Source organism: Phacochoerus africanus, chromosome X, assembly GCF_016906955.1.
Source record: "Phacochoerus africanus isolate WHEZ1 chromosome X, ROS_Pafr_v1, whole genome shotgun sequence".
In the NCBI taxonomy this organism is placed as follows: domain Eukaryota; kingdom Metazoa; phylum Chordata; class Mammalia; order Artiodactyla; family Suidae; genus Phacochoerus; species Phacochoerus africanus.
Window position 1 is genome coordinate 15,061,808 of NC_062560.1, and position 25,589 is coordinate 15,087,396.

General features: G+C 44.4%; 1 protein-coding gene across 2 annotated transcripts in view; it reads left to right on the top strand.

Annotated features, from left to right (window-relative positions):
* Positions 1 to 16,270, top strand: part of GRPR (gastrin releasing peptide receptor) — a 50,470-nt gene extending 34,200 nt beyond the window's left edge. The window contains exons 3-7 of one of the 2 annotated variants that reach the window (XM_047765554.1): positions 1,241 to 1,620; positions 8,832 to 8,962; positions 11,428 to 11,655; positions 15,439 to 15,571; positions 15,803 to 16,270. In XM_047765554.1, the coding sequence (XP_047621510.1) occupies positions 1,241 to 1,620; positions 8,832 to 8,874 (423 nt within the window). In that variant the 3' untranslated portion in view covers positions 8,875 to 8,962; positions 11,428 to 11,655; positions 15,439 to 15,571; positions 15,803 to 16,270. Of the gene's footprint in view, positions 1 to 1,240; positions 2,253 to 8,831; positions 8,963 to 11,427; positions 11,656 to 15,438; positions 15,572 to 15,802 lie in introns of those variants that run through there. The other variant, XM_047765555.1, reaches the window with a different exon arrangement.
* The last annotated feature ends 9,319 nt before the right edge of the window (positions 16,271 to 25,589 follow it).

A 25,589-nucleotide genomic window follows, 5' to 3' on the forward strand; every position in this document is an offset into this window, starting at 1 on the left:
GGAAACCACGTGTGGTATATACACCACATGCGATAAAGCAGGGGACAGGAAAATGAGGCTGGTTGAAGAAAAGGAAGTAGTTTGATTCAGATGGGTTCACGTTGATTTGAGTTCAAGTCTAGACTTCCTGACTTACTCATTTACCCTCCGTGAGCATCAGTTTCTTATCCATGAAGTAGGGTAATGACCCCTACATTGTAAGGCTGTTGCAGGATTACAAGAGAGCATGCGTACCCCCAGATTGCCCAAATGCAGGATGCCCTCTGTATGTATTAGTCTCCCTGCCCCTTCCCCCCGTCACCCCCTTAATTTCACCCTTGGGGTATAAATGGTAGAAACCAGTGGTTCTGGTTCTCTCCTTTTGGTCAGTTTTTGCCTTCTAGTCCCAGTGTAGATCCTGTGATATTTATGATGGAAAAGCCGGAAGACTCTCGCCCCTTTAAAATGTGTATCTGACTCAGGTGGAGGCTTCACCCGCTAAAGTTCGTTTTTTTTTTTTTTGGCCTCGATGATGCGTGGACAGTGGCAGTTCTCAGTGCAACTGTTTCCCTTCTTGAAAGACCTCTCGGTAACGAACATCCATTGTACCCCAGATTCTTTCATGAGAATGACATTTCCGTTGCAGTAGGGAGGGGGCTGGGAACAAAGGGAAGTGCTCAGCTCGCTTTGTCTGAGACCCTTCCTATATAACACAGGCAAGACATAACTTGAGAGGGAAAAAAAAAAAAATAAGAGGTAGTTATCTTGGTCTCGCCAATGAGGAAGCACGAAGCTGGCTGCTTTTTTAAGCACAGAGGGAAGAAGAAATGATTAACTGTGGAGCCAAGAAAGACATGAAGTCATACGGCCACTCACTGCACCAATGCCCTCCGGAGGAGAGAGAGGGCACTTACCAGAATGTCATTGTGCGAGCCACTCAAGCATGTAATCAACTTTGTTTAAAGATCTGTCCTCAGCGGCGCGTCCTAACTGTACTCTACTCATCGATTTCTGCTTCCCGGCTTTTCCCTTGGTGTGTGTTTCTGACTTGTTTTCTCTTTCGGTCTGTTTCTGTGGCTTCTTTCCCTGTGTTCCTCTCCTGTCCTCTCTCTCCTATTGAACTCATTACCTGTGGTCTCGTGAGCCCATCTGTTTCCCTAATTCGCTTTCCCTGTCTTCCTCGCTCCTCAAATCTTGGTCGCCTCCTCGCCCCACACTGTCCCTCATCCCTCTGTCTCGCTACATGTGACTCTCTCCTCAGATCGAATCCCGGAAGCGCCTCGCCAAGACAGTGCTGGTGTTCGTGGCTCTCTTTGCCTTCTGCTGGCTCCCCAACCATGTCATCTACCTGTACCGTTCCTACCACTACTCCGAGGTGGACACCTCCATGCTCCACTTTGTCACCAGCATCTGTGCCCGCCTCCTGGCCTTCACCAACTCCTGCGTGAACCCCTTTGCCCTCTATCTGCTGAGCAAGAGTTTCAGGAAACAGTTCAACACCCAGCTCCTCTGCTGCCGGCCCGGCCTGATGACCCGGTCTCACAGCACCGCCAGAAGCACCACCTGCATGACTTCCTTCAAGAGCACCAACCCCTCCGTGGCCACCTTCAGCCTCATCAACGGAAACATCTGTCACGAGGGGTATGTCTAGACTGACCCTTGGCTCTGCCCCCTAGGGACCCCTGGTTTTGCTCAATGGCAGGTAAAGAACCCTGACACCTGTTGTCTCTACATCCTCCCAAGACCCTTTGGCAGGCTCCTGAGTGAAGGAGGTGGGTGGGGGCGAGGCCCACACGGGTCACTACTATGTGTCAAAGGGCCATCAAGGCTTACGTTTTGCATTTCAGTTTGTGAATGCTGCTTTTGATGTAGAGCGAACTTTCCCTTTTTTAGAAAAGGGGAAAAAATAGGAGATCATTATTTTAAGCATTAAACTCTGATGTACAGATGCACTCAACTAGGTCAGAGTAACTGTAGGAACAGCTCAGTGTATAGAGCAGAGAAATTGTACATTGAATGTCCACATTGTGAAGCACTTCACCTTGTCATTTCTTTAGGCAGAAGCCAGTGCTTTACGAATATGATTTGAGTCATTTTTCAGGAATATTTATAATCACAAAGCAAGGAACTATTATTTACACATATACAATGAGAAGTCCACCCTTGGAGAGTATCAGAGCTGCAGCTGTCGGCCTGCGCCACAGCCACAGCCACGCCACATCTGAGCTGTGTCTGTAACCTGCAGCACGGCTCATGGCAATGCCGGATACTCAACCCACTGAGCAAGGCCAGGGATCGAACCCGGGTCCTCATGGATACTAGTCAGGTTCGTAACCCGCTGAGCCACAGTGGGAACTCTGAAAGGGATCCTTTTTGAGTAGAAATAGAAACATGTTTACATGTAGTGTCTGCTTCACCAAAAGTCTGTGGCAGCTTCTGTCAGTCATACGTGTTTCTGTCTGAATATGCTGAAGAACGCTGCAGGGGTCTTAGCTTTAAGAACCGATTGAAAGACAGCTACGGGTACATTCGTTCTACCTAATGAAGAGTATTTATGAAACAGCCCATGTGCAGAAAAATACTGCACTTACATCTTTCTCATTTTATGAATAAAAGGATTTGACTCTGTTACTTTAGAAACCCAGAATCAAGATTTTCTTGCCTCAAGGACAGGCCAGTTCTGACAGATTGCAAATATATTAACCCACTTTCAGATTAATCAAAATTCCACAAATGCGCCCCCATGTGTAGCCCTCACATACGAAGACCGTTTTAGGTCCGATTTTCTCTATCCAGGTGAGACAGAACAGTCAGCTCGCTTGTCCATGTAGCGCAATTTAAAAGATTTTTGTTTCTCAATACAAGGAAGCACTCACTGTCTGCAGTTCTAGAAGCTGGGACCAAGACCTTTGCCAAAATCTGTATTTATAATTATATTAGCTAGGGTGAACCTCTGCACTTCTCTTTGCTACGTGCACTAGTACAGTGTACACATGTGCTCTCCCGATGCGCCATAATTACTTGGGACAGTTTGAAAAGAAGATAGGCAATGAAGCTGGAAGAACCAAGATGTTTGGCTTGACATCCCAGCTCTATCTCTAGCAGTTTCTCTAAATATAGATGGCTATCATTTTTTTTTATCTCTGGAATGAGAAGAAAGTCCCTTCTCTTGCCAAGGTCCTCTGAGTCCCATCATTGTTTCTGTCTCTGGCTCTTAAGCATTTATGTAGCCCCCTGGTCGCAGTGGTCCCACTTCTGCCACCTTTGCAACAACTCCTCTTGAGGAATCCTTCACCCACCATTCTACACGCATGTTCCCATCAGCGGAATGGAAGGAGACAGACTGTTCTATCAGTTGAAATAATTTACATGAATGGTGTCCCATGAGCTTGTTAGGTTTTGTAATTTGAGATGAAAGAGACGGAAGAAGACATATTGCTCAATCTCCTCATTGTACAAAGGGCTCTTCCTGTTCACCTGTCTTCAACCTCCATGCACCTGTTATCTTGAACTACTGCACCGCGGTTTTACCCTTGGCTTTCTGCAAAACTCTTGAGTACAAGTGACTCAATACCTAGTTAGTTGCTGAGGTATATAGCATTCTGGGTTTCTAGCATGACTAGTTCAAGCATCTTCCATCTGCCTGCTTCCCAAGACATTTTGGGAGTAAGACTTATCTTAATGCCTCCTTTCGTTAGCATCATGGCATAGGCTGTGTCTGGCCTCCTTTCTAGCTTTGGGATAAATGGGAGATTGATGTCTATGTCTAGCTGGGTGTCCTTAGGCAAATCTTTATCACCTTTTTCAGACTCTTAAATGAAGGGTTGGAGGAGGCCTTTGCCGATCAATAATTTAGGATTGGTCAAATTGTTTTGCGAATCTACTGATGGATTGACTCAAACCTTCTTACTGGGATGAACTTAGCCAGATTCTTCTCTAGGGAAGTCAAATTCTTATTTCACCTGCAGAACCTAAAATCACAGTGAGAGAGACCTGAGCCCCCATGAGGTATCACCTCTCTGCTAGGGCAGAGGGTGGCCGAGGCTGGAGCTAAGACATTTCATGCCTGGCTTCCAAAGATAATCATGTTTAGTGCTTATGTCTTTGGTGAGGACAAAAAAAATCAATTTGGCTGTGGAAAACCATCTGTGTTTATTCAATTGACAGGTACTACCTTTCAATCTATCTTCAATTGAACCTCCCTGAGGCAGGCAGCTCAGCAGTGATAGATTAAGCAATAAACGAACAGTCTTTCCAGCCACGGCTGCTGCTGGCACGAGAGGTGCAGCTGCCGTCAGGAGGGATCTTCCGCAGCAAGGTGATCCTCCCTGAGAGGTACAGACAGGACCCCGCCGTGTTGTTGATGCTATGATTCCCCAGAAATCTGGGTGGCTAAGCCCTGTTCTTTGCGCTGCCCTCACTCCCCCACCGAGCCTAGCCTTCTGCTTTGTTATCAAGCCCTGGATTTCCCGTTTTGCCCCGCAGACCATTTGGCTTCATCTTAAAGGATGGAGAAGCCTTCAGTAAATAGTTTACAAGCTGCTTTCCATGAACCAAGTTCAGCTTGTTATGAAAATGTACTCTCTGAATAGAAATAAATGACTTTGCCCACAGGACATGGGCACACTTGAGTTAGAAAGTCTTTGTTTGTGCCCAAAGTAGCCATTGGTTTTTGGTTTCAGTCTATTCATGCACCAGGTGGCTTCTAGTAAGAGTGATTAGCTTTGTTTGGGGACTGCAGGTTGAATGACATTCTCAGTCTGTGGACTGCAAGGTGGCTAAGTCACTTTTCCCAGGAGCCAGATAAAAATGATGGCCCTGGGAAGCTGAATGTACGAGAGTTGAATGATTGTACATACCGTGTTGTGGTGAGATGGGGGGATGCAAACTTTCTTGCCATTTATGCCCTTCACACCCACACCAGGAAGGAGCCATCATTCAAAAGTAGCTTAGAATTAACCCCGGGTTGCTGGGGGAATGGAGCATATTTGGGACATTTGTCTAATTTTTGGCTGAATTTTCATTAATTTGGATTAATAGCTAAAAACAAAGGAATTACTCATTCTCCTGGGACCAGGCTTTGTGTGTGAGCTATTCAACGAAACCAAGCCCTAACAAGCTCTGCTTCATTCTCTATCCAGATGGCCTTTTCTCTTGGTCCCCCACCTCGACAATCAACACCCCCCAACACACACACATAAACACTTAACACAAACGCGCCAAGTTTAGTTCCCCACCTCGACAATCAACACCCCCCAACACACACACATAAACACTTAACACAAACGCGCCAAGTTTAGTATCAAGCAATCCCTTTCCATGACTTTGGCCTTCAAAGACACCCTTTTTTTTTCGGCGAGGACTAAGCATTAACTCCAGCAATCAAATCACACGCTGAGAACCAGCTGTTCTCCTGTGAAACTTCACATTAGAAAGGCATTCGGTGGAATTTGCCTACATTTTTTAAAAAAGTTTAAGAACGGCTCAGTTAAAATAATACATATCCACAGTTAATTAAAAAGATGCTTTTCATTGACTTGCTTCATGGTCTGTAAAGCATTTTTAACTTATGGCCTCATCTGATCCCAGCTTTCCCTGCTGCCAAAGAGCTGCTTTACATCCTTTACTGTGGAAGTTTGTCAATGACATCGAGTAGTGACCAGGCCCTATGAGATTAAAAGGCCCATGGAACTGTGAGGCCTAAACTTGAAAATGCTTCATACTGGACCAGATGTGAGGTACAGAAAGGTGATTTCATGTGGTTTGGCATAACCTGGTCTCATTCATTGTCACGGCTTGGTCTGTGCTAGTGAAGAACGGTGCCGATCGTCGCTGCCCCGTTGATGGGGCTGTCTCTTGCCCCGCAAGGGAGTCTGTTTAACTTGTCACAAGGGAGTGAAGGATGTTGTTGGTGGCCCCAGCATATTATCGGGATCAGCATTCCCCCATCTGAACCGAGTTCTGTGGCTCTGGAAGCGCTGCAAAGAAGAGGCTACCACCCCCAAAGACCGCCGATGTGCCGCGTGCCGTGCCCGGCACGTGGCTGTCATCCGCACAAACACCCTGAGGAGCATTCAGAAGAGGAAGCTGAGGCTCAGGGAGCTCACCTCACACCCCCAAGCCACCTGGCACAGCTGCACGGGAGTGTTCATGTGCTTCCACTGCTCAGCATCGCTTCTCCAGTGCAGCCCATGTGAGAAAGTCAGCCCTAAGTACCTCGCGGACCATCCTGTTCCCTACTCAAGATTTTGTCCAGAGGTCTGAATTAGTGATAAAGTCAAAGACTACACACAAAGGGCATCAGAGATGTTTCAAAGCACATAAGGCCTCGCTGCAGGCAGGTGCTGGCATGCAGCACACAGTACGTGAGCAAGGAGGTCCCTTTGTGCATGTCCCCCCGAGACACCGGAGGCCCCGAGCAGAATGGCCCACCTGGGTCTGTGGCTGACTGAGGAGGAAAAGTCCAGGCGAAGGGCATGTCCAGAGGGAGGCCCCAGTGGAGAGTAGTCCGTCCCGGCATCCTTCAAATCAGGATGATTTGGAGGAAAGGTATCAGGGAGAGGTGGCACCACCCCCTGCTCTACTTCCCCTGCAGAAGAGTAAGCTACCACAGTGGATGCTTTCTGGAGCCTGGAGACACCGGCTGCAGGAACAGCCCCTGGTAGACGACCAGCTCCTAGACTCAGGGGCAAGTCCTGGGCTCAGGTACAGACTGAGGTGTCTGAGGGCCTGGCCCTGAGTGCCCTGTTTTAATCCTAGATGCCACCAACTCTCTGCCCTCTCTGAGCTCACGTTCTAGAAGATATGATTATTTTCCTTTTTTTCCCCCCCAAATTTAATTCATTCCCAGAGCCACATAACGCCGTGGAAGGACTCCCATAATTTTATGGTCTTTTAAAAGGATCATTTTAATGGATAGTAAAACCTTACACATTCCACACCTCATTAATTCCCAGACAAGCTTGAAAATTTTGGTATAATCTGGGATTTCAGTGTTCAAAGTACTTTACATAATTTGGGATTTTTATGAATCCAGATTTTTCATCGCTTCACTTCAATTTGAGCTGTTGATATTCATGTATCAATACTAACCATGTACAACATAAAGAAAGTAAAACCGATTTTCTTTTTAAAAAACGTGTTTCTGTAATTTGGGCTTAACTGATTCAAACACGACCTTTTTGCATCTGAGTTAGCAGGGTTTGGGGGTAATAAAATTTGTTGAAATGGTCAATTTGGTGAGTTGTAAAAATACTTGGCACAGACTTCTTCAATGTCATTTTCTGTTTTGTTTTAAATGTTAGACTCATATTTTGTAAATTATAATTGTACTTGTTACTATTAGCTGTAAATATTTATTGCATTAAAAATGTGCTCTGTATTAAATAACGCAGAACAAGTTCCAGGTGTGGTACTTAGTATAAATAATGTCATGGCTTGGCTTTGCCTAGACTCCTTAGAGTAATGAATTATTTATAAGAAATTCACAATAATAATATGAATGATTCAGATCCTTTTAAATGTGCAAAACTTAACTGTGTGACCATGTAAAATTCTCTCTATGAAGCGTGCTCATTGATTGTACTCTTATTTTTCAAGAAATGTTGCCAGTGCTTCTGTCAGGTTGTGCCTGGTCTGTACAGCATTAAGTCAAATCCTGTGTAGTGAGCTGAATATTCAGGTCACGGAAGATTAGAAATGTGTTTTATTTCGTAATATAATAAAGTGTACTTTATGAAATGAACAGATGCATGAATGCAGTGTTCAATAAAAACGTGGCTGTTACATGAATGTGGTCTGTGGCTATGTGCCCTGTAGTTCCTTGGTTCCAGAACCATCCACATCAGAATCACCCAGGTTGCTTGTTGCAAAATGCCTGTTCCCCAGTTCAACCCCTACTGTCTCTGGAACATCTGAGGGTGTGGCCAAAAATCTGCCTTTTTTTTTTTTTTTTTTTTTTGTCTTTTAGGCTCGCACTGGTGGCATATGGAGGTTCCCAGGCTAGGGTTCGAATTGGAGCTAGAGCCACTGGCCTACGCCGCAGCCAAAGCCACAGCAATGCCAGATCCGAGCCGTGTCTGCGACCTACACCACGGCTCACGGCAACCCCAGATCCTTAACCCCCTGAGCGAGGCCAGGGATCAACCCTGCATCCTCATGGACGCTAGTCAGGTTTGTTTCTGCTGAGCCATGACAGGAACTCCAAAATCTGCATTTTAAAGCACTAGAAGATTCCTAGGAACACGAGAATTTTGTTTTATTAAACTTTTAAAATATATATATTTAACTTTTGAATAAGTAAGCCATTCTCGTGATTCAAAATTGAAAGCACAGAAAGGTACTGAGTGAAAAGATACTAGGCTGCCGCGGTCCCCTGTCTTCAGGGTTCTCAGCATCCATCGCCACTTCCCTCCAAAGGGCAGCCATTGTTAGCAGTTTCTTACATGTGTATACCATTATTTATGCATATGCAAGTAAATACAGATATTTTCTGTATCCCACCACCATCTTACAGAAATGGTAGCATATTATATGCATTGTTTTCCTCCTTGCTTGGTTCACTACACACTGTATCTTAGAGATCTTTCCATACCATTATGTAAAGTTCTTGCTCATTCTTTTTTATATCTGCATAGTGTCTCCTGATTTATTTATCCAGTCTGCCACAGATGAACATCTAGGTTGTTTCCAATATTTTGCTATTATAAACATTGCTGCAATGAACAATTGCATGTATAAGTTCATGCACGAGCAAGTGTTGCTAGAGAAAAAAAATCCTAAATGTGGAACTGGGGGACCGAAGACCACATACCTCAATAATTTTGACAGTTATTCCACATTTCTCTCTTTAGGGCTCGAATACCAAAGTTTGAGAGCCTCTGCTTTCTGGGATAATCCTAATCATCCGAGAGCAGGAAAGCAGCAAAGAGACGACACAACAACTGGCTGTCAATGGGAGCTGTCCATGCTCCCTGCGCCCTAGGTGAGAAGGGTAACAGGCATGCCCAGCGGATACAGTCAGCACATTCCCAGAGGGGCACACTGCCAGCCAGGCCAAGGGGGCTCCAGAGTGTGGGGGTACTTGTAGCCACCACCCCGGGGTCATCTTGGGAGTCAGCTCTCTGTTCCCCAGATGTAGCACCACTTCTCCTGCCAGGCACCCCACCCCCCTAATATACAGCATGTACATACAGCCGGCGGCAGTTAAACTGTCAACGCTCCCTGAAAGGGTCAGTGCTTTAAACAGCTAAAAGTGATTGAGCCTGAACTAGACCCTGTATCTCTAGCTTTCCTGGGTTCGATGGGACGATGGGGCAACTCAAATCTTTGAGGCACCCGGGACATAGACCTCCAAACTGATACTTAAGAATCATCCATGTTAATTGCTCAGAGCCCCAGCCAAAGCCCAGGTGATTTTTCCTCTTAGAAACTCTGAACTTTCTCTTTGTAAGCACGCTGCTACCATGTCAGAAAAGAAAGCTTTATTAAGGCACAGATTGTAGTACTGAGAATTTAATATTCCCTTAGAGTCATGGATTATTAGAGTTGGAAGACACCCCAGAGAATGCCCAGACCAAACCCCACATTTCGCCAATGAGGAAGTTAAGGGAAAGTGTCATGATTTGCGTTTGCACACAGTCATCAGGCTTCGTGAAAATGAAAACGAGTTGGCTCAGAATTGACATGGCTGAGAAGAGGTTCATCAGGCCCTCCTGCGAGAGGGAAGGTGAATCGCGCAGGACCATCTTGTAACACACCAGGCAGGAACTTTCCTGTTTACTGGGTTCTAGAGGAATAAACAATGGCTTCTAAGACAAGAGAGATGGCGTAACAGCAAGAAAACGACGCAAAGGCAGGAGTCCTATCCCTTGAGCATGCACTGAACTATGTTCAGAACATAAAAATGAACTTCTAAAAGCACAGCCCCCTTCCCAGAGCCAAGTTCAAGGAGGTCAAGCATTTTGCTCCAGATCACTTGTCAAGTCTGCCATCTCCCCCGTGTATTTCCCAGTGGCTCTCCCACCTCGAGGGCTCCTCAGAGGGACCAGGCTAGCTCTGACTCACCAGTGTGCACGCATCCACTCTTGTGAAGGTCTCTAGGCTATGGCTACTTCAGGTATCGTCCGTGGGTCAGCAGTGTCGCCATCATCTGGTAGCTATTTGAAAAATCCAGACTCAGGCCTGGCCTCACACCTAGGGTATGGGAATTTTAGCACCTCCCTGAGCGAATCCTATGCATATTCAATTTGTGACCAACCACGGGCGGTTGTGTGTGAAGAAATCCAGATTGGGTTTGACACTTTTTCTACGCCATCTGGTGATGTCTACATATTTCCCTAAAGCTTCTGGGTTGAGGGCCTTGGAATCCCTTTCCTTATGTGGCCTGTGTTCACATTTTTAGTCGTTTGGACCTAACTTTGTCTCTCCTGAGTGGCCAGGTCCCCCAGTGTCCCATCCCTGCTCTCTAAGAACTGGGAGTATATGAGTTCAGGACATCAGTCCTGCAGGACTGACCACCCTTATGGACCTATAGTCATCTCAGAACTCCCCACAGAGTTGACTTTTTCCTTCCTGTGGTATGCAAATGAGGTCAACCAGCAGTGGCCATTGTCTGTGGTACTCAAGTCATTCCTTGCCTGGAAAGACCAATTTTACCTGCTAGCAACTAATGGGACATGCCACGCTTCCCAAGTTCCCATGAGAAACCTTCATCCAAAAGAAGAAAAGCTGTATCTGCTCGTTGCTTAATGTTTCTTTGAAAGAACTGAGAGCTATCTGTCCATGAATGCCACCTCAGAGAAGGTATTGCGTTTCTGATTAGATCCTGCTGTTTCAGTTTTATCTAGGTCAAAATAGGTTGTTAAAAGTCCACTGTACCCGCCTTCCCAGAAGCAGAATCCTGATGGCTGGCAAAACCTTCTGCGGTGTTCCTTTAAAGCAGGAAGTGCAGTTCTGTGTGAACAAATGAAAAAGAAAAACATCTCACAGGCCAAGAGCTAAAACCATTTGGGTCCTATCAATACTGCGACAAGAAAGAAGCGGCATCGGCCCCGTTCTGGTCTCTAGGTCTCTTGAAGTTTCTTGAAGTTTCTGCCTTGTTGCACATTTTAAGAGAACATAGAAAGGGGTGACTCCAAATCATGCAGATGCCTAGTAATGAAGACCAGCCCCCTTTTGATGCCAGCTGATGATTTATATTTAAAACCATATCGCTCTCTCTCGAGACCCTTCACCTCTTTTTGTGTCCCCTTTGACTTTTAATAGCCATCACAACTACCCCCGTCATCGAGACTCAAAACCTTACCATCATCTCTGGCTCCATCCATTCAGCATCACCCACATGCAACTAGCCCCCAGCCTCAGCAAATGACCATCCAAAAGGTCTCAGGTAGAAGCCATTTTCCTAAGGCTCTACTCATCCAGTGCAAAAATACTTTTCACCCACAGGTCAACAGCTGCTGGGCTGACCAAGTGCCTCCCGCAGCCTCAACGTCTGCTCCAGGACCCTGTATTTTCCATGACCCAGAAACTAGAGGATCAGGCTCCCAGAGCAGGGGGTCTCTGGGGCTGGATAGTGGCGGCCATTCTGATGGGTTTGGTACCCAGGTCATGCCCAAGATGTTAGAATTTTGACCCTCAGCCCTGAATCTGCCCAGCCACATGTCACTGCCCTAGGTAAGATATGCTCCTTGTTTTGCTTAAACGCTTACAAATAGTTCCTAAGAGGCTCTTATTTATTATCGATGTCTCACATTTCTTCTCAATTCTGTTTCCTTATGTGCGCCTCTGATCATGTTGCTCTCATGCCCATGTTCTGTTACTGTTCTTTTCCCAGGGCAAAATCCCACGTCTCTGGCCTGAATGGCAACTCCCTACTTCCCAAGCTTATCTCCCATGTGCTCCCCTTCCCCCTGCAGCTAGAGAGTTCTTCCATCCACACCTTGCTCCTGAGTGGTCCCTGGCACCTCCTTAGCCTCATGCTTCCCAGCCTGGGCTGCCCTTAGAATCACGAGGGGAGCTTGACAAAATCCTGATGATGCCCCGCCCCAGAACAGCCGAGTCAGAATCTCTGGGAGGGAAGAACGAGGCATCCGCATTCCAGGCTCCCCAAGTGATCACGCTGATCAGACGAGGTTGAGGACGGCTCTCTTGGATCCACTCCATTCCTCAAAGCTCAGCTCCCATGTCTTCTCGCTGAGAAGCCCTCCTGCTGTCCTGTGCTCCCACAGCCCTTTCTCTGTGGGTTCCAGCCTTTACCATATCCTGCCTTGAATTACATTTACTTGTGTGAATGCTGGTCTCTCCTGGTAGATCAGGGATTGGCAAACATTTTCTGCAAAAACAGGCAGCGAGCTCGATTTGGCCAGAAAGCAGTTGTCGCTGGCCCCTGTGTGAGACTAACAGTGCTTGAGGGGCAGGAGTCTTTTCTTCCTTCCTTCTTTCTCCCCCCCGCCTTCTCCTCCTCCTTCTCCCCCTCTACTTCTGTCCCAAGTGTTTATGGCAGTGCCTGAATCAATGAGAGAAACAAACAAAAATCCTCTGTGCAGCTCTATGTGGTCAGTCTCTCGAAACCACAGCCTAGAGCATGAGCAGGCAAATCGAATCAGAAAGAGTCAGAGTTTGGAGTTCCTGTCTCGGCTCAGTGGAAACAAATCTGATCAGCATCCATGAGGACGCAGGTTGGATCCCTGGCCTTGCTCAGTGGGTTAAGGATCTGGCATTGCCATGAGCTGTGGTGTAGGTCGCAGACGCAGCTTGGATCTGGCTTTGCTGTGGCTGTGGTGTAGGCCGGCAGCTGTAGCTCTGATTCGACCCCCAGCCTGGGAACCTCCATATGTCGTGGGGGCGGCCCTAAAAGGATACACACAAAAAAAAGAGTCAGAGTTCATCCATTCTGCTTTTTAGGCAAATATTAATATTTACCTACTTATTCTCTATATAACTGTCAAACAAACAATTCTATCTGCAGTGCGCAGAGTCGCTCACTGACAGTGAGAATGCATTTCCCATGCCAGGGCTAACTTCCAGCTGCACATGGACTCTCTCCTACTGTGCTGTGAGCTGGAGAGCATCTCGAGATGGTTAGTAAGGTGCAAGCATCTGCAGAGAGGTCAGTGTCTATATAAGAGGCAGCTGTCCAATTTGCAAACCCAGACTGGAAAATTAATCTGATTAGCAGTACCAACTAATATTGAGCTAATTCCCCCCTCATTAAAAAATCAAAACAAAACAAAACAAAAAAAACCTATGCTCCCTCTAGACACAAGTGAAAGGAACCAGGGCGCCCTGGTCTGTGAGAGCCCCTTAAAATGGGTGGCCAAATTTCTTATACGGTGTCATAGTTCACTCAGCCTACTCTAACAAAAATACCATTGACAGGTAGTTTATAAACAACAGAAATTTGTTTCTCACGGTTCTGGAGGCTGAGAAGTCGAAGATCAAGATGCCTGCAGATCCATGTCTGGGGAGAGCCCGCTTCCTGGTTCAGAGGCAGGGCCTTCTTGCTATGTCCTCACACAGTGGAGGGGACAGGGAGCTTCCTTGGGCTACTTTTATAAGGGACTCCACCCTCGTGACCTAGTTACCGCCCAGTGCCGCCCCCCCCCCAATATCATCACCTTGGAGGCTAGGATTTCACATATGAATTTGGATGGGGTGGGGTGACAGAAACCTTTGTCCACTGCAAAGGAGTTCTTTTTTTTTTTTTTTTTTTGCTCTTTCTTGGGCCGCTCCCGCGGCATATGGAAGTTCCCAGGCTGGGGGTCGAATAGAAGCTACAGCTGCTGGCCTACACCACAGCCACAGCAACGCCAGATCCAAGCTGTATCTGTGACCTACACCACAGCTCACGGCAATGCTGGATCTTTAACCCACTGAGTGATGCCAGGGATCCAAACCGCATCCTCATGGATACTGTTCGGGTTCATCACCATTGAGCCAACAAGGGAACTCCTCGGAGTTCATTTTAATTAGGAAATGTGCTGGTGAAAGATGTGCAAAGTCAAAAGTAAACTTTCTCATGCACACTCCCCGAGTGCGCATTTAAAATAAAACTACTCTCAAAATAAAAAATAAAATAAAATAAAATAAAATGTAAATACAAAAAAAAAATAATAAAATAAAACTACTCTCACACTATCCCACTCATCCCAGCCTTGCACCTCTTAATTCCCTTTTCTTCTCCCTACTCCAAAATGTATCTCAGGCAGTAAGAAGAAAGACTGTGTACAAAGTACTGGACTGGAATACACAGCCAGAGCCAAAAGGATACCAAAATAAATGAGTATGGATAAAGAAAAAAAAAGCATAATATCTGGTGACTGCATGATCATTTACATATGCAATGTCAGATTACCTCAAAACAACGAAAGCTCATAAAATCTTGAAGCTCTGCCCTTTCCCTGTAGAGTTAATATGTTAGAACTGAAGTTACATAAGAGGCTAAGTGTGCCTGGTAAAGAGAGGGAACAGGTCAGCTGGCTTTTTCTCTGACACCATGACACCTGTACTGGGCCTCTTGCCTTGAGCTATGACTTCCTCATCTCATAACTCCAGGACAGAGAACAATTTTTGGCAAAGTTTATAGCAAGAGAAATTGCTTAAGAGTTTGCAGGGATGTGGCATCTCCCAGGAAGCCTTTAATGAAGAAGCCAGGAGCCAAAATGAGGACCCCCATGTAGGAGGACTAGGGAGACCAACAGCCCAGAATATAGATAATCCACGAAGGCCAGCCTATGCTCTGAGACCTACAAGATCCAGGCCAACCTGTGAGGCTGAGCAGCCCCTCACTTACCCTTCAGGAACCCCAGGATCAGGAGGGCCTTGATCTAAGGGGGGTGACCTTGGGTCAGTAGAGGGAGGAGGGTGAGCCTCTGACAGACATCAGGGTGAGAACCCAGCATGAGGAACGAGGGAAGGACTCAGCCAGAACAGTGGGGTCCCATACAGCCCTGCCCTGACTGTCACCGATGGAGGTCTGGGACAGCCATGACTGGATTTGGGTCACCCTGACTTCCAACTCCGTGGTTCCAGGAAGGCGAGGCTCTTGATTGGAGGAGAGCAGCCCCAGGTCAGCTGAAGTGGCATCCCAAGAACAGGTCTGACACCACAGTGCTTGGGGTCAAGGTGTGGACAGTGAATGTGGAGTGGGGGAACCATCCCCCCAGAACATAGCAGGCCCCACAAGTCTCCTCCTCTCACCCCAGATGGCCTCCCCGGGAGGCCCAAGAAAGAGTGATCAGGTCAGGGGGAGGAGCCCCCGGTTTCCACCAGGAGGGTCAGAGGTTCAAGCAGAATCAAGGTTAGCACTCAGTGACATGAAGAGACCCCAACCAGCAGAGAGGGATTGGAGAATCTTGGGCTAAGTAGAGGCCCCAGTTTTGCAGAGGGAGGAGTTTTATCCCCACTTGATGCCCCAGTTAGGACCTCGAGTACCAATGAGATGATTTTTCCCCAAAGGAGGGCGCTTCCCAGAGTCCCACCCCTGTTCTTGGCCTTGGGAGACCTGAGGCAGGTGCAACCAGATGTGTCAAACCCAACACTCTAGGGATTCATGGAAGTGAGGACCTTGGTTGGAGGCTGATGGACCCAGGTCAGTAGAGGGGGGAGTCCCAGGCTTTGATACACATAGGTGGGGCCCCAAACAGTCCTTCCCCAGCTGTTAGCCCTCAGAGTCCCCATACAGCATTGAATGGAGGTGGTTCACCCTGATTTTCTCCTCGGGGAATCCCAAATGGGGTGGCGCAGGGGGACTTGGTCTGCTGGGCATAGACTCAGGAAAGTGGAAGGTAGGTAAAATATCTTAGTATCCTTTGGCCCTTAGGTTCTCCAAGGATCAAGAACTCTTAATCGTGATACTAGCAGGGAAAAACAGAAGCTTGACAAGATCAGGAGTGCCTTTCTTTTCTAGGGTAAGATTAATAAACACAGTTAGAAATCTCAAGATATCAATGCATTGAGGTTATCCAGAGGGATTTTGACATCTCTCTTTTTTTAAACCTTGAAATCTATATTGCATATAGAAAAGGATAATTATGTGGCCACCTGTGTTCCCACACGTAGCTTAAAAAATAGAACATGGGAGTTCCCATAGTGGCTCAGTGGTAATGAACCCAACTAGTATCCATGAGGATACGGGTTTGATCCCTGGCCTTGCTCAGTGGGTTAAGGATCCTGAGTTGCTGTGGCTGTGGCTTAGGCCAGCGACTGCAACTCCAATTTAACCTCTAGCCTGGGAACTTCCATATGCTGCAGGTGCAGCCCTAAAAAGCCAAAAAAAAAAAAAAAAAAAAAGCAGCACACAGCCAGTACCTCAACAACCCCCAGTGGCCCTTCCCCATCGTCAGACCCCTTCCCACCGGCTATGGATTGAATGACTCTGCCCTCCAAAATGCATGTGTTGAAGCCCAGGTGTCATGGTGTTTGGAGGTGGGGCCTTTGGGGGAAGTAATTAGGTCTTGAGGGTGGAGCCCTGATGAAGGCTCCTTAAGAGAAGAGGAAGAGCACTAACCTCTCTCCATTTTGTGAGGACAAACGAGAATTCCGCCATCAACAAGCCAGAAAGAGGGCCCCCACCAAGAACCAAATCTGCTTCCACCTTGATCTTGGACCTCCCAACCTCCAGAACTGTGGGAATTAAATGTTTGTCGTTGAAGTGCCCTAGTCCAAGGTAATTTGTTATACCCTACCCCAGAGGTAACTACTACTCGTGTTACTTGTTTTCTTTGCTTTTCTCCAACTTTAAATGTATCCCTGAACGATCTAATCCTTCGTCAGTTTTGCCTGCTTTGGAACTTGATACAAATGGAACTCCGTTGGAGGTAATCACCTGGGACATGCTTTCTTGCCTCTACTGTGTTTGTGATATTCGCCTGGGTCGAAGTATGTGCTTCTAGTTTGTTCATTCTCATAGCTGTACCTCATTCTGTCTTGGGCCAGTCTCAGCCTATCAATAACCAGTGCTGTGGTTGGACTGGCCCTTGTGGTTCTTATTATGATTACAAGATGCCCTTCAGCAATAACCACCAGGAAACTCTGAAAAAATAAAGGTCTATTACTTAGAAGATCTGGAAATTACACAGCACACCTGGAGTCACAACAAGGTCATGGGTAGAGAGAGAGAGAGGGAGGGAGAGAAAACACTGGCCTGGGGTTCTTTTTTTATTAGGGTCGAGATGGGAACCCTGGGGTTTTGAGGGCTCAGTCTTTATTGGTGATTTCAAAACCTAAGAGGGGGATTTTAAAGCACATGAAGAGAAAAAAATAGCAGCCCAGACAGGTCCGTTTTTGAAATCAACCAAGATCTTTAAAACACGGGAACATGGGGAGCAGTGGGGGGCTGGGCCCTTCTCGAGGCCTGTGGCTGGTCATGAGTCTGAGGTAGTCCTCTTTGAGGTGAGCCTATCAAAGCCTCAGGCAGGCCCTTGCAGTATAAAAAGTCAAGCCAACTGTCAGGGCTTAAACTGCGCCGTCCGGCGTCTAGCTATGCCACCAGGATTTATCTCCTTCACTTGGGTTAATACTTGAGTTGTTTCATGCTGCCATGAATATTTGTGTAGATGTCCTCTGGTTCACCTGTGCAAAAGTGTTTCTCTGTAAGTTTCGTGTTTGGTAGTGGCATTACTGGTCGAGGGCAAGTTCCACTTGACTAGCCTAACTCTTTGCATTGTCACCACAGGGGAGGAGATTACGTCGGTCTCTATTTTTCACCAGTGTTTGGTAGTTTTCCACTCTTGAATGTTGGGTTCCTCCGCTGTGTGAGGATGTCTCATTGGGGCTTTAGTGTGCATTTCTCTCTTTGCTAATGAGGTTGGTGGCCTTTCTAGATGCTCATTTCCCACTTGGATATTCTCTCATGAAATGTCTGTTGAAATTCTGTCCTCACTTTTCATTTCAGGTAGGTTATTTCCTTATTGATTTTTATATGAGTTCTTTATATATTCTGGATATAATCCTCACACAGTTAATATGTTCTATAAATATCATCTGACACTATAGGACTTGTGTTTTCTTTCTTTTTTTTTTTTGTCTTTTTTGCCATTGCTTGGGCCGCTCCCGCGGCATATGGAGGTTCCCAGGCTAGGGGTCCAATTGGAGCTGTAGCCCCCGGCCTACACCACAGCCACAGCAACGCGGGATCCGAGCCACGTCTGTGACCTACACCACAGCTCACGGCAACGCCAGAACCTTAACCCACTCAGTGAGGACAGGGATTGAACCCGCAACCTCATGGTTCCTAATCGGATTCCTTAACCACTGAGCCATGACGGGAACTCCAGGACTTGTTTTTTCATCATTTTTATGGTGAGTTTTAAAGAAGTCTTTGATTTTAAGGAATTCTCTCCAGTCAATCATTGCCTTCCTTAAAATGTTGTGGGTTTTACGTCTTGTTGAAGAAATCCTGCCCAACTTTGATGATAAAATATTCTCTTGTTTGTTCTTCTGAAGCTTTGTTATTTTACCTTTTGTGTTATTTCTTTAATTCAACTGGCATGAATCTTTGAGAAAGTTGTGAAAATGTAACTTTTCTATTTTATCCATATTGAGTATCAGTGAAAAATTCATCCTCTCCGCAATGATGTGTGCTTCCGGTCATGTACTAAGAGTTCATACATTAGTGTATATAGGGGTTCTGTGTTGTTTCATTTGTTTATTGTTTATCCTTGAGCCAGCACTACATTGTTTTAATCATTTATAGCTTTATAGGAATCGTGGTATCTAGGAGGTAAGTCCTTCCATTTTATTCTTCTTCAAAAGTTTCTTTTTACTTCTTTGGCCTTTATACTCTTTGACATAAATTTTATTTTAATTTCTTTTTAATATTGAACTTGCTTTTGTTGGAAGTAGATCACTCTAAGTTGTTAATTTTTTTCCAAATGATTTTTATTTTTTCCATTATAGCTGGTTGCACATAAATTTTAGAATTGGTCTGTCAATTCCCAAAATTGTTGGGAGTTTTGATTGCCATGAAGTGTAACTATAGATCCGTTTGAGACTTTATGCCTTGACAATACTGAGTCTTCTAATCCATGTCTATGGTATATTTCTCTAATAATTTGTCTTCTTGAGTACTTTTCATTAACATTTTATACTTTACTCCACAGTATTTGTTAGACTTAGAAGCACTTTTTTTTCTTGAGCTATAGCTGATTTACAATGTAGTGTTAATTTCTGCCTTACAGCAAATGATTCAGTTGTACAAATACACATATCCATTGTTTTTCAGATTCTCTTGCCATTTAGGTTATCGTAGAATATTGAGTGAGTCCCCTGTGCTATACAGCAGGTCACGTTGACCATCCACTCCACATATAAAGCTGCGTGTATGCAAAATTATACATGCATACCTATGTATTTTTTATTCTTTTCCATTATGGTTTATCATGAGCCATTGAATAGGGTTCTCTGTGCTGTCCAGAAGGACCTCGTTGTATATCCCTTCCGTGTGAAATGGCTTACATCTGCTAATCCCAACCTTCCACTCCATCTCTCCCAATCTCCTCCCCTTTCCCAACCACAAGTCTGTTCTCCTTGTCTGTGAGTCTGTTTCTGTTTTGTAGATGAGTTCATTTGTTTCATATTTTAGATGCCAGATATATGTGACAGAACATGGTATTTGTCTTTCTCTTTCTGACTTACTTCACTTAGGATAATGATCTCTAGTTCTATCCATGTGGCTGCAAATGGCATTATTTTAATCTGTTATGGCTGAGTGGTATTCCATGATATATATGTATGTACTACATTTTCTGTGTCCATTTATCGGTTGATGGACATTTAGGACAATAGTGCTGCTATGAACATAGGGGTGGATGTATCTTTTTGAATTACAGTTTTGTCCAGTTATATGCCCAGGAGAGGGATTTCTGGATCACATGGTAGTTCCTTCTTTAGTTTTCTGAGGTACCTCCATACTGTTGTCCATAGTGGTTGCACCAATTTATATTCCCACTAACAGTGTAGGAGGGTTCCCTTTTCCCCACACCCTCTCCAGCATTTGTTACTTGTTGTCTTGTTAATGATGGCCATTCTGACTGGTGTGAGTCGGTACCTTGTTGTAGTTTTGATGTGCATTTCTCTAATAATTAGCAATGTTGAGCATCTTTTTGTGTGACTATTGGCCATCCGTACATCTTCTTTGGAGAAATGTCTAGTTAGGTCTTCTGCCCATTTTTCAATTGGGTTGTTTGTGGGTTTTTTGGTTATTGAGTTGTAGGAGCTGTTTGTGTATTTTGAAAATTAAGCCCTTGTCGCTCATTTCGTTTGCAAATATTTTCTCCCATTTTGTAGGTTGTCATTTTGTTTTGTTTATGATTTCCTTCACTATCAAAAATCTTGTAAGTTTGATTAGGTCCCATGTGTTCTTTTTTGTTTTTATTTCTATTGCCTTGTGATACTGACCTAAGAAAACACTGGTATGATTTATGTCAAAGAGGCACATGTATTTTTGATGTTATTGTACATCCCATTCCCTCCCAAATTTTTAAGTGATAAAAAGAAATATTTTATGTATACATATATAATCAAGTACTCTTATTAAATTCTCTTACTACTTTTCATTTATATGTACATGGTTTAGCCTTTTTAAAAAAACATAATCACATGCCCTGTAAGTAATGATATTTTGTAATGTAATGATTTTTTTTTTTCTTCCTTTGCAATTTTTCCTTATGTTTCTTTCTTTCTTTTTTGTCTTTTGAGGGCTGCAACTGCAGTATATGGAGGTTCCCAGGCTAGGGGTTGAATCAGAGCTGTGACTGCTGCCAGCCTACGCTATAGCCACAGCAATACAGGGTCAGAGCCATGTCTGTGACCTACACCACAGCTCACAGCAACGTCAGATCCTTAACCCACTGAGTGAAGCCAGGGATCGAACCTGTGTCCTCATGGATACTAGTCAGATGAGTTTCTGCTGAGCCACAATAGGAAATCCTTATGTTTCTTTTTCATGCCCTACAGCACTGACCAGAACATCAACACGATCTTTAATGAAAGTGAATGAAGGGCCCTCACCTTGTATCTGAACATCAGAGGGAAGGCTTTCAGGATGTCTCCATTGACTATGATGTTTGCTGTAGCTTTTTGTATTAGCTTAAGTGATATAAAAATTGATGACATTTGACCATTTCATACATTTTAACATCATAGGTGCTCTTAGCAGGTTAAGGTAGTTTCCTCCTATTCTGATGAGTTTTTAAAGGTTTGAGATAATTTTTTATAATACGGATGATGCTTTTTTTTTTTTTTTAAATGCTTTTCCTGCATCTTCTGAGTTAGGATATTTTCATGTTTTCTTGTTAGTGATTGATTTCTAAATACTAAAACAATCTTGTATTTCTGGATTAAACTCTTGTTTAATATTTTACTTCTTGTAAAAAAGGATCAAACATGCATCCTCATGGATACCAGTCGGGTTTGTTACTGCTGAGCCATGATGGGAACTCCTCTTGTGACTTTATTAAACTACGTGTTCAAATGTTACCTGTGCCTGTTTGCTCTCTCTTTGCCATGTGTAATTCTGATTAGATGTATGTTACTGTTCTCATGCTATTATTTTACATTTTATCCTCTTTCACATTTTCTTTATGTTTGTCTTTCTCTGATGCATTCTGGTTAATTCCTTCAGATAAATTTTCCAGTTTATTAGTTTTTTCTACAACTATGTGTGATTTCTATTGAAGTCCTCTTTTGAGTTATTCACTTTTAGCTTCTAAAAGCTCTGTTTCAAATCTTCATGGCCATTTTTCATAACTTCTTGCCCTTGCATGTATTTTTTAAATTATTCATAATTTATTTAAATATAGTAATCATTAGCTATTTTATATTCTGTGGCTAATAAGTAAGATCTTCATAAGTCTGTTTCTCTTTGCTCTTATTTTTTTCTGCTAATGGATTTTTTTCCCATGATTTCTTTTGCTTTTTGCTTATATTCCTTAATTTTATTTGCTGGAATCCTTGGAGACTTGAAATAAAATTCCTAGTATAGAGAGAATTGGCTTTTGCTTTCATCTACCAGTTGTGGGTACTTATGAAACCTGTCTAAAACCAGTAGATTATTGGTTTCAAGTTTTGCTGCACACCCAAGAAATAAGAATTTGAGCTGCCTAGGCTCTAAAGGGGTAGCTTATAATTACATCTTCCTGAGGGCAACTCTTCCCTCTCAGTGCATAGATGTAGAGAGCAATTCTCATTGCAGTCCCCTAAGCCGATAGCCCTTTGGGTTCCCAGTGTTAGAGCACAGCCTTCTGTTAGAGTCATCCTCTTAGGCAGGCTCTTGATTTCTTCTCCTATATCCATGCCACACAGCAGTGTGATGCTAAAGTTCAAGTTCACATCAGTTTGGCCAACACTCTCAATGTCAAATGCTTCAGTTTGCTACTTACTTCCCAATGTCAATGCTTCAGTTTGCTACTTACTTCCCAGGGTTCCCATCTTTAATCAATCTATTACCTCTGTGTTCCTTTCTTTCTTGCCTGCTATCGGCTTTTTTAATAATTTTTTTAATCCAGTATTTTAAATTGTTGTCTACAGGGGAGTCAGTCTAGAAACTTTGCCTATTCTATTACTGGAAACTAAAGTCCAAAGACATTATTTTATGCATAATTACTTTGCAACTGGTTACTCTTCTATTGTAACACCTATCAAGAAGTGAATAAGGAGTTCCTATCGTGGCTTAGTGGTTAACGAATCCGACTAGGAACCATGAGGTTGTGGGTTCGATCCCTGACCTTTCTCAGTGGGTTAAAGATCTGGCGTTGCTGTGAGCTGTGGTGTAGGCCAGCAGCTGTAGCTCCAATTAGACCCCTAGCCTGGGAACCTCCATGTGCTGTGGGTGTGGCCCTAGAAAAGACAAAAAAAAAAAAAAGAAGTGAATGAATATAATTAGCAACCCTCAGGCTAAAACCGACTTATTTCCCCCAGGAAGCAGAGACAGAGAAACAGAAAGAATCATCTGTATTCTGAAACTTAAGAAAAATGGTATCTTGCTCCATCCTGGCCCATCTCATATAGGAATAATGAAGATCACAGCATTGATGTGGCATAGGGGTCCCTATGGAATCCCTACTGTTTCCTTATTCTCTTCCCCAAATAATATTAAGCAGTACAGAGAGCCCTCTGGTTCCATGTGTCTTTTGTTTTCATATTCAACTAAGAGCAGATCAAAAATATTCAAACCAAACAACGAATTCCAGAAAAGCAAAACTTGAATTTGCCCCACACTGGCAACTATTTACATACCACAACAAACTATTTACATAGTGTTTTCATAGCATTAGGTAGTATGAGTAATCTAGAGATGACTTAAAGTATATGGGAGGATAAGTGTAGGTTATACGCAAATACTACACTATTTTATATAAGGGCTTGAGCATCCGTGGATTTTGGTATCTCTGGAGATCCTAGAACCAATTCCCCTTGGATACAGAGGGATGAATGTGTTCAGATTGTTCCCATCATAACTTAAGGCTTTTACTTGTGAGATTTCTTCTCTCCCCAACCCATGTCCAGCTGTGTCTGAACTGGAAGGTTCTGTGGTTCTCAGACAGGGTGATTTTGTCCCCGCCCCGGGCACATTGGACAAAGTTTGAAGGCAGTTTTGGTTGTCACAACTCAGGGTGGAGGTGAGGAGTGCTACTGGGATCTAGTGGGTATAAGCCTGGGATCCCATTAAACAGCCCCCTGCCCCCACAAAGAATTAACCTGCTCCAAATGTGTATAGTGCTGAGCTTGAGACATGCTGGGAAGTGATGAACCCAGAGAGTTTTGCCCACGAGAGGATGAATTCCTCAAAGAGTGTAGGTGGCAGGAAATGCAAGCTACATCATCAGCCAAATATAATTCCATTGCCTCACGAGAGAATGGTCTGATCTTTACGTCCTTCTCTAATGTAAAAATGATGACACTGTAGCAAGCTGGCACCACCTCTGGGCTGAGAGAAACTGTTCACAGAAATAGTGAAGCAGTAGATGTTTCATTCACTGCAGTGCACATAAACTGTCTTTAAGGACATGCACACAGTGGAACTTCGTTAAGTACAAGAAAAAAAGTCCCAATCTCCAGTCCCAATCATTCATTGTATATGGAGTGTTAAGACAAGTCAGAAGTAATCCAGGACAATTTACACTCCCACAGGAGGGCATTTGACCAAGGGTCTCCCAGGACAGCCACGGAGTAATTTAAATGAAATCTGATGATTACAGTTGCTGAGTCAGCTTATATCACCAACCATTTCAGTGGCTTCCATTTAGGAGACTGCTTTTCCTCAGGAAAAATAAATAAATAAATAACTCACTAGCACTTGAAAGAGAAAGATGGCTGTGGCTGTGGCATCAGCCGGCGGCTGCAGCTCCAATGAGCCCCCTAGCCTGGGAACCTCCACATGCCACGGGTGCGGCCCTAAAAAAAGACCAAAAAAAAAGGAAAAGAGATTATCTTCAAGCTGATTCAATGGCATTTTAATATTGATAAGTAACCTAGGCCACAAAATATAAAAATTTCAATGATTCTGTACCAAATAATGCTGTAACAGCCGACTTGCTAAAGTCATTAATGACAAGGGGTGAAATAATTTCTAGAACATCTGAATCAATCAGGGCTCAACCGAGAAGCAGAAACACAATGCATGCCGTAAAGGGTTTATTACAGGGTTTATTGTGGGGAGGGTGGAGCAGTTCGTGTACAGCTGTTTTCTCTGCATCTGGTGTTGAGCTGGAAGTCACTGGAGTTCAGCCAGACCAGCAATTGGAGATGAGCTGGGCTTAGATGAGAGCAAAGACAGACCAGAAGCTGCATCTGCCTCTTACTACCTCCAGCCCCAGGTCCATGGATAACCTTCCACAGAAGCTGGCTTTGCCATGGCACTGCACCTGTCCTTGTCCTAGAGAAACCTAAGGAGGGAGGTGTCAGGGGCTAGGTGAGCCATATGTCCAGGTACTGCCCCTGACTGCCAAGGTGAACTAGCAGACAAGTGACACTTTGCCTGGTCCTCCACAGCTGGGTTGTAAATAGAGCTGCTAAACCTAGCTGCTGCTTAACTTCTAAACTTCTAAATCTCGCGCAACTTTTTCTCTTGTGGCCAACCTTAGCATCCAGGGAAAGGAATAATGGGACGCACAATACAAGGACAGCACAAATACCCTGCTTTCCAAAGGAGAAGCAAATACACATAGATAAGCATTTCCCACCATGAAATGAGTGGATGACATTGTGAGAGGCTGGGAGTAGCTTTGGGAATGTGGATGTTAGAGCAAGAATTCCAGAGGATGATAAATAAAGACAAAGTGACCCTGGGAGACTTTCTCAGGGAACTCTCTACCCAAGACGATGTGAACTGTGGAAGAGGCCATGGGCATCTCGTTTAAGCTGGCAGCTAGAACTATGATTGGAACTGGGCAACTGGGGGTGCTGGGGAGCTAGTTTTTAGACACTAGGACATTTGATGCTACCTTATCAATGTGGAGTGTGAAAAAATTGTTTGAAAGACTAAGTAAGTTGGAAATTAGAAAGCTAAATCAAAAGAAAATGACATACAATACTTTTTATAGAGAAGGCATTTGATAAATTCAACAGAAATTTAGGATTTTAATGGAGTTCCCATTGTGGCTCAGTGG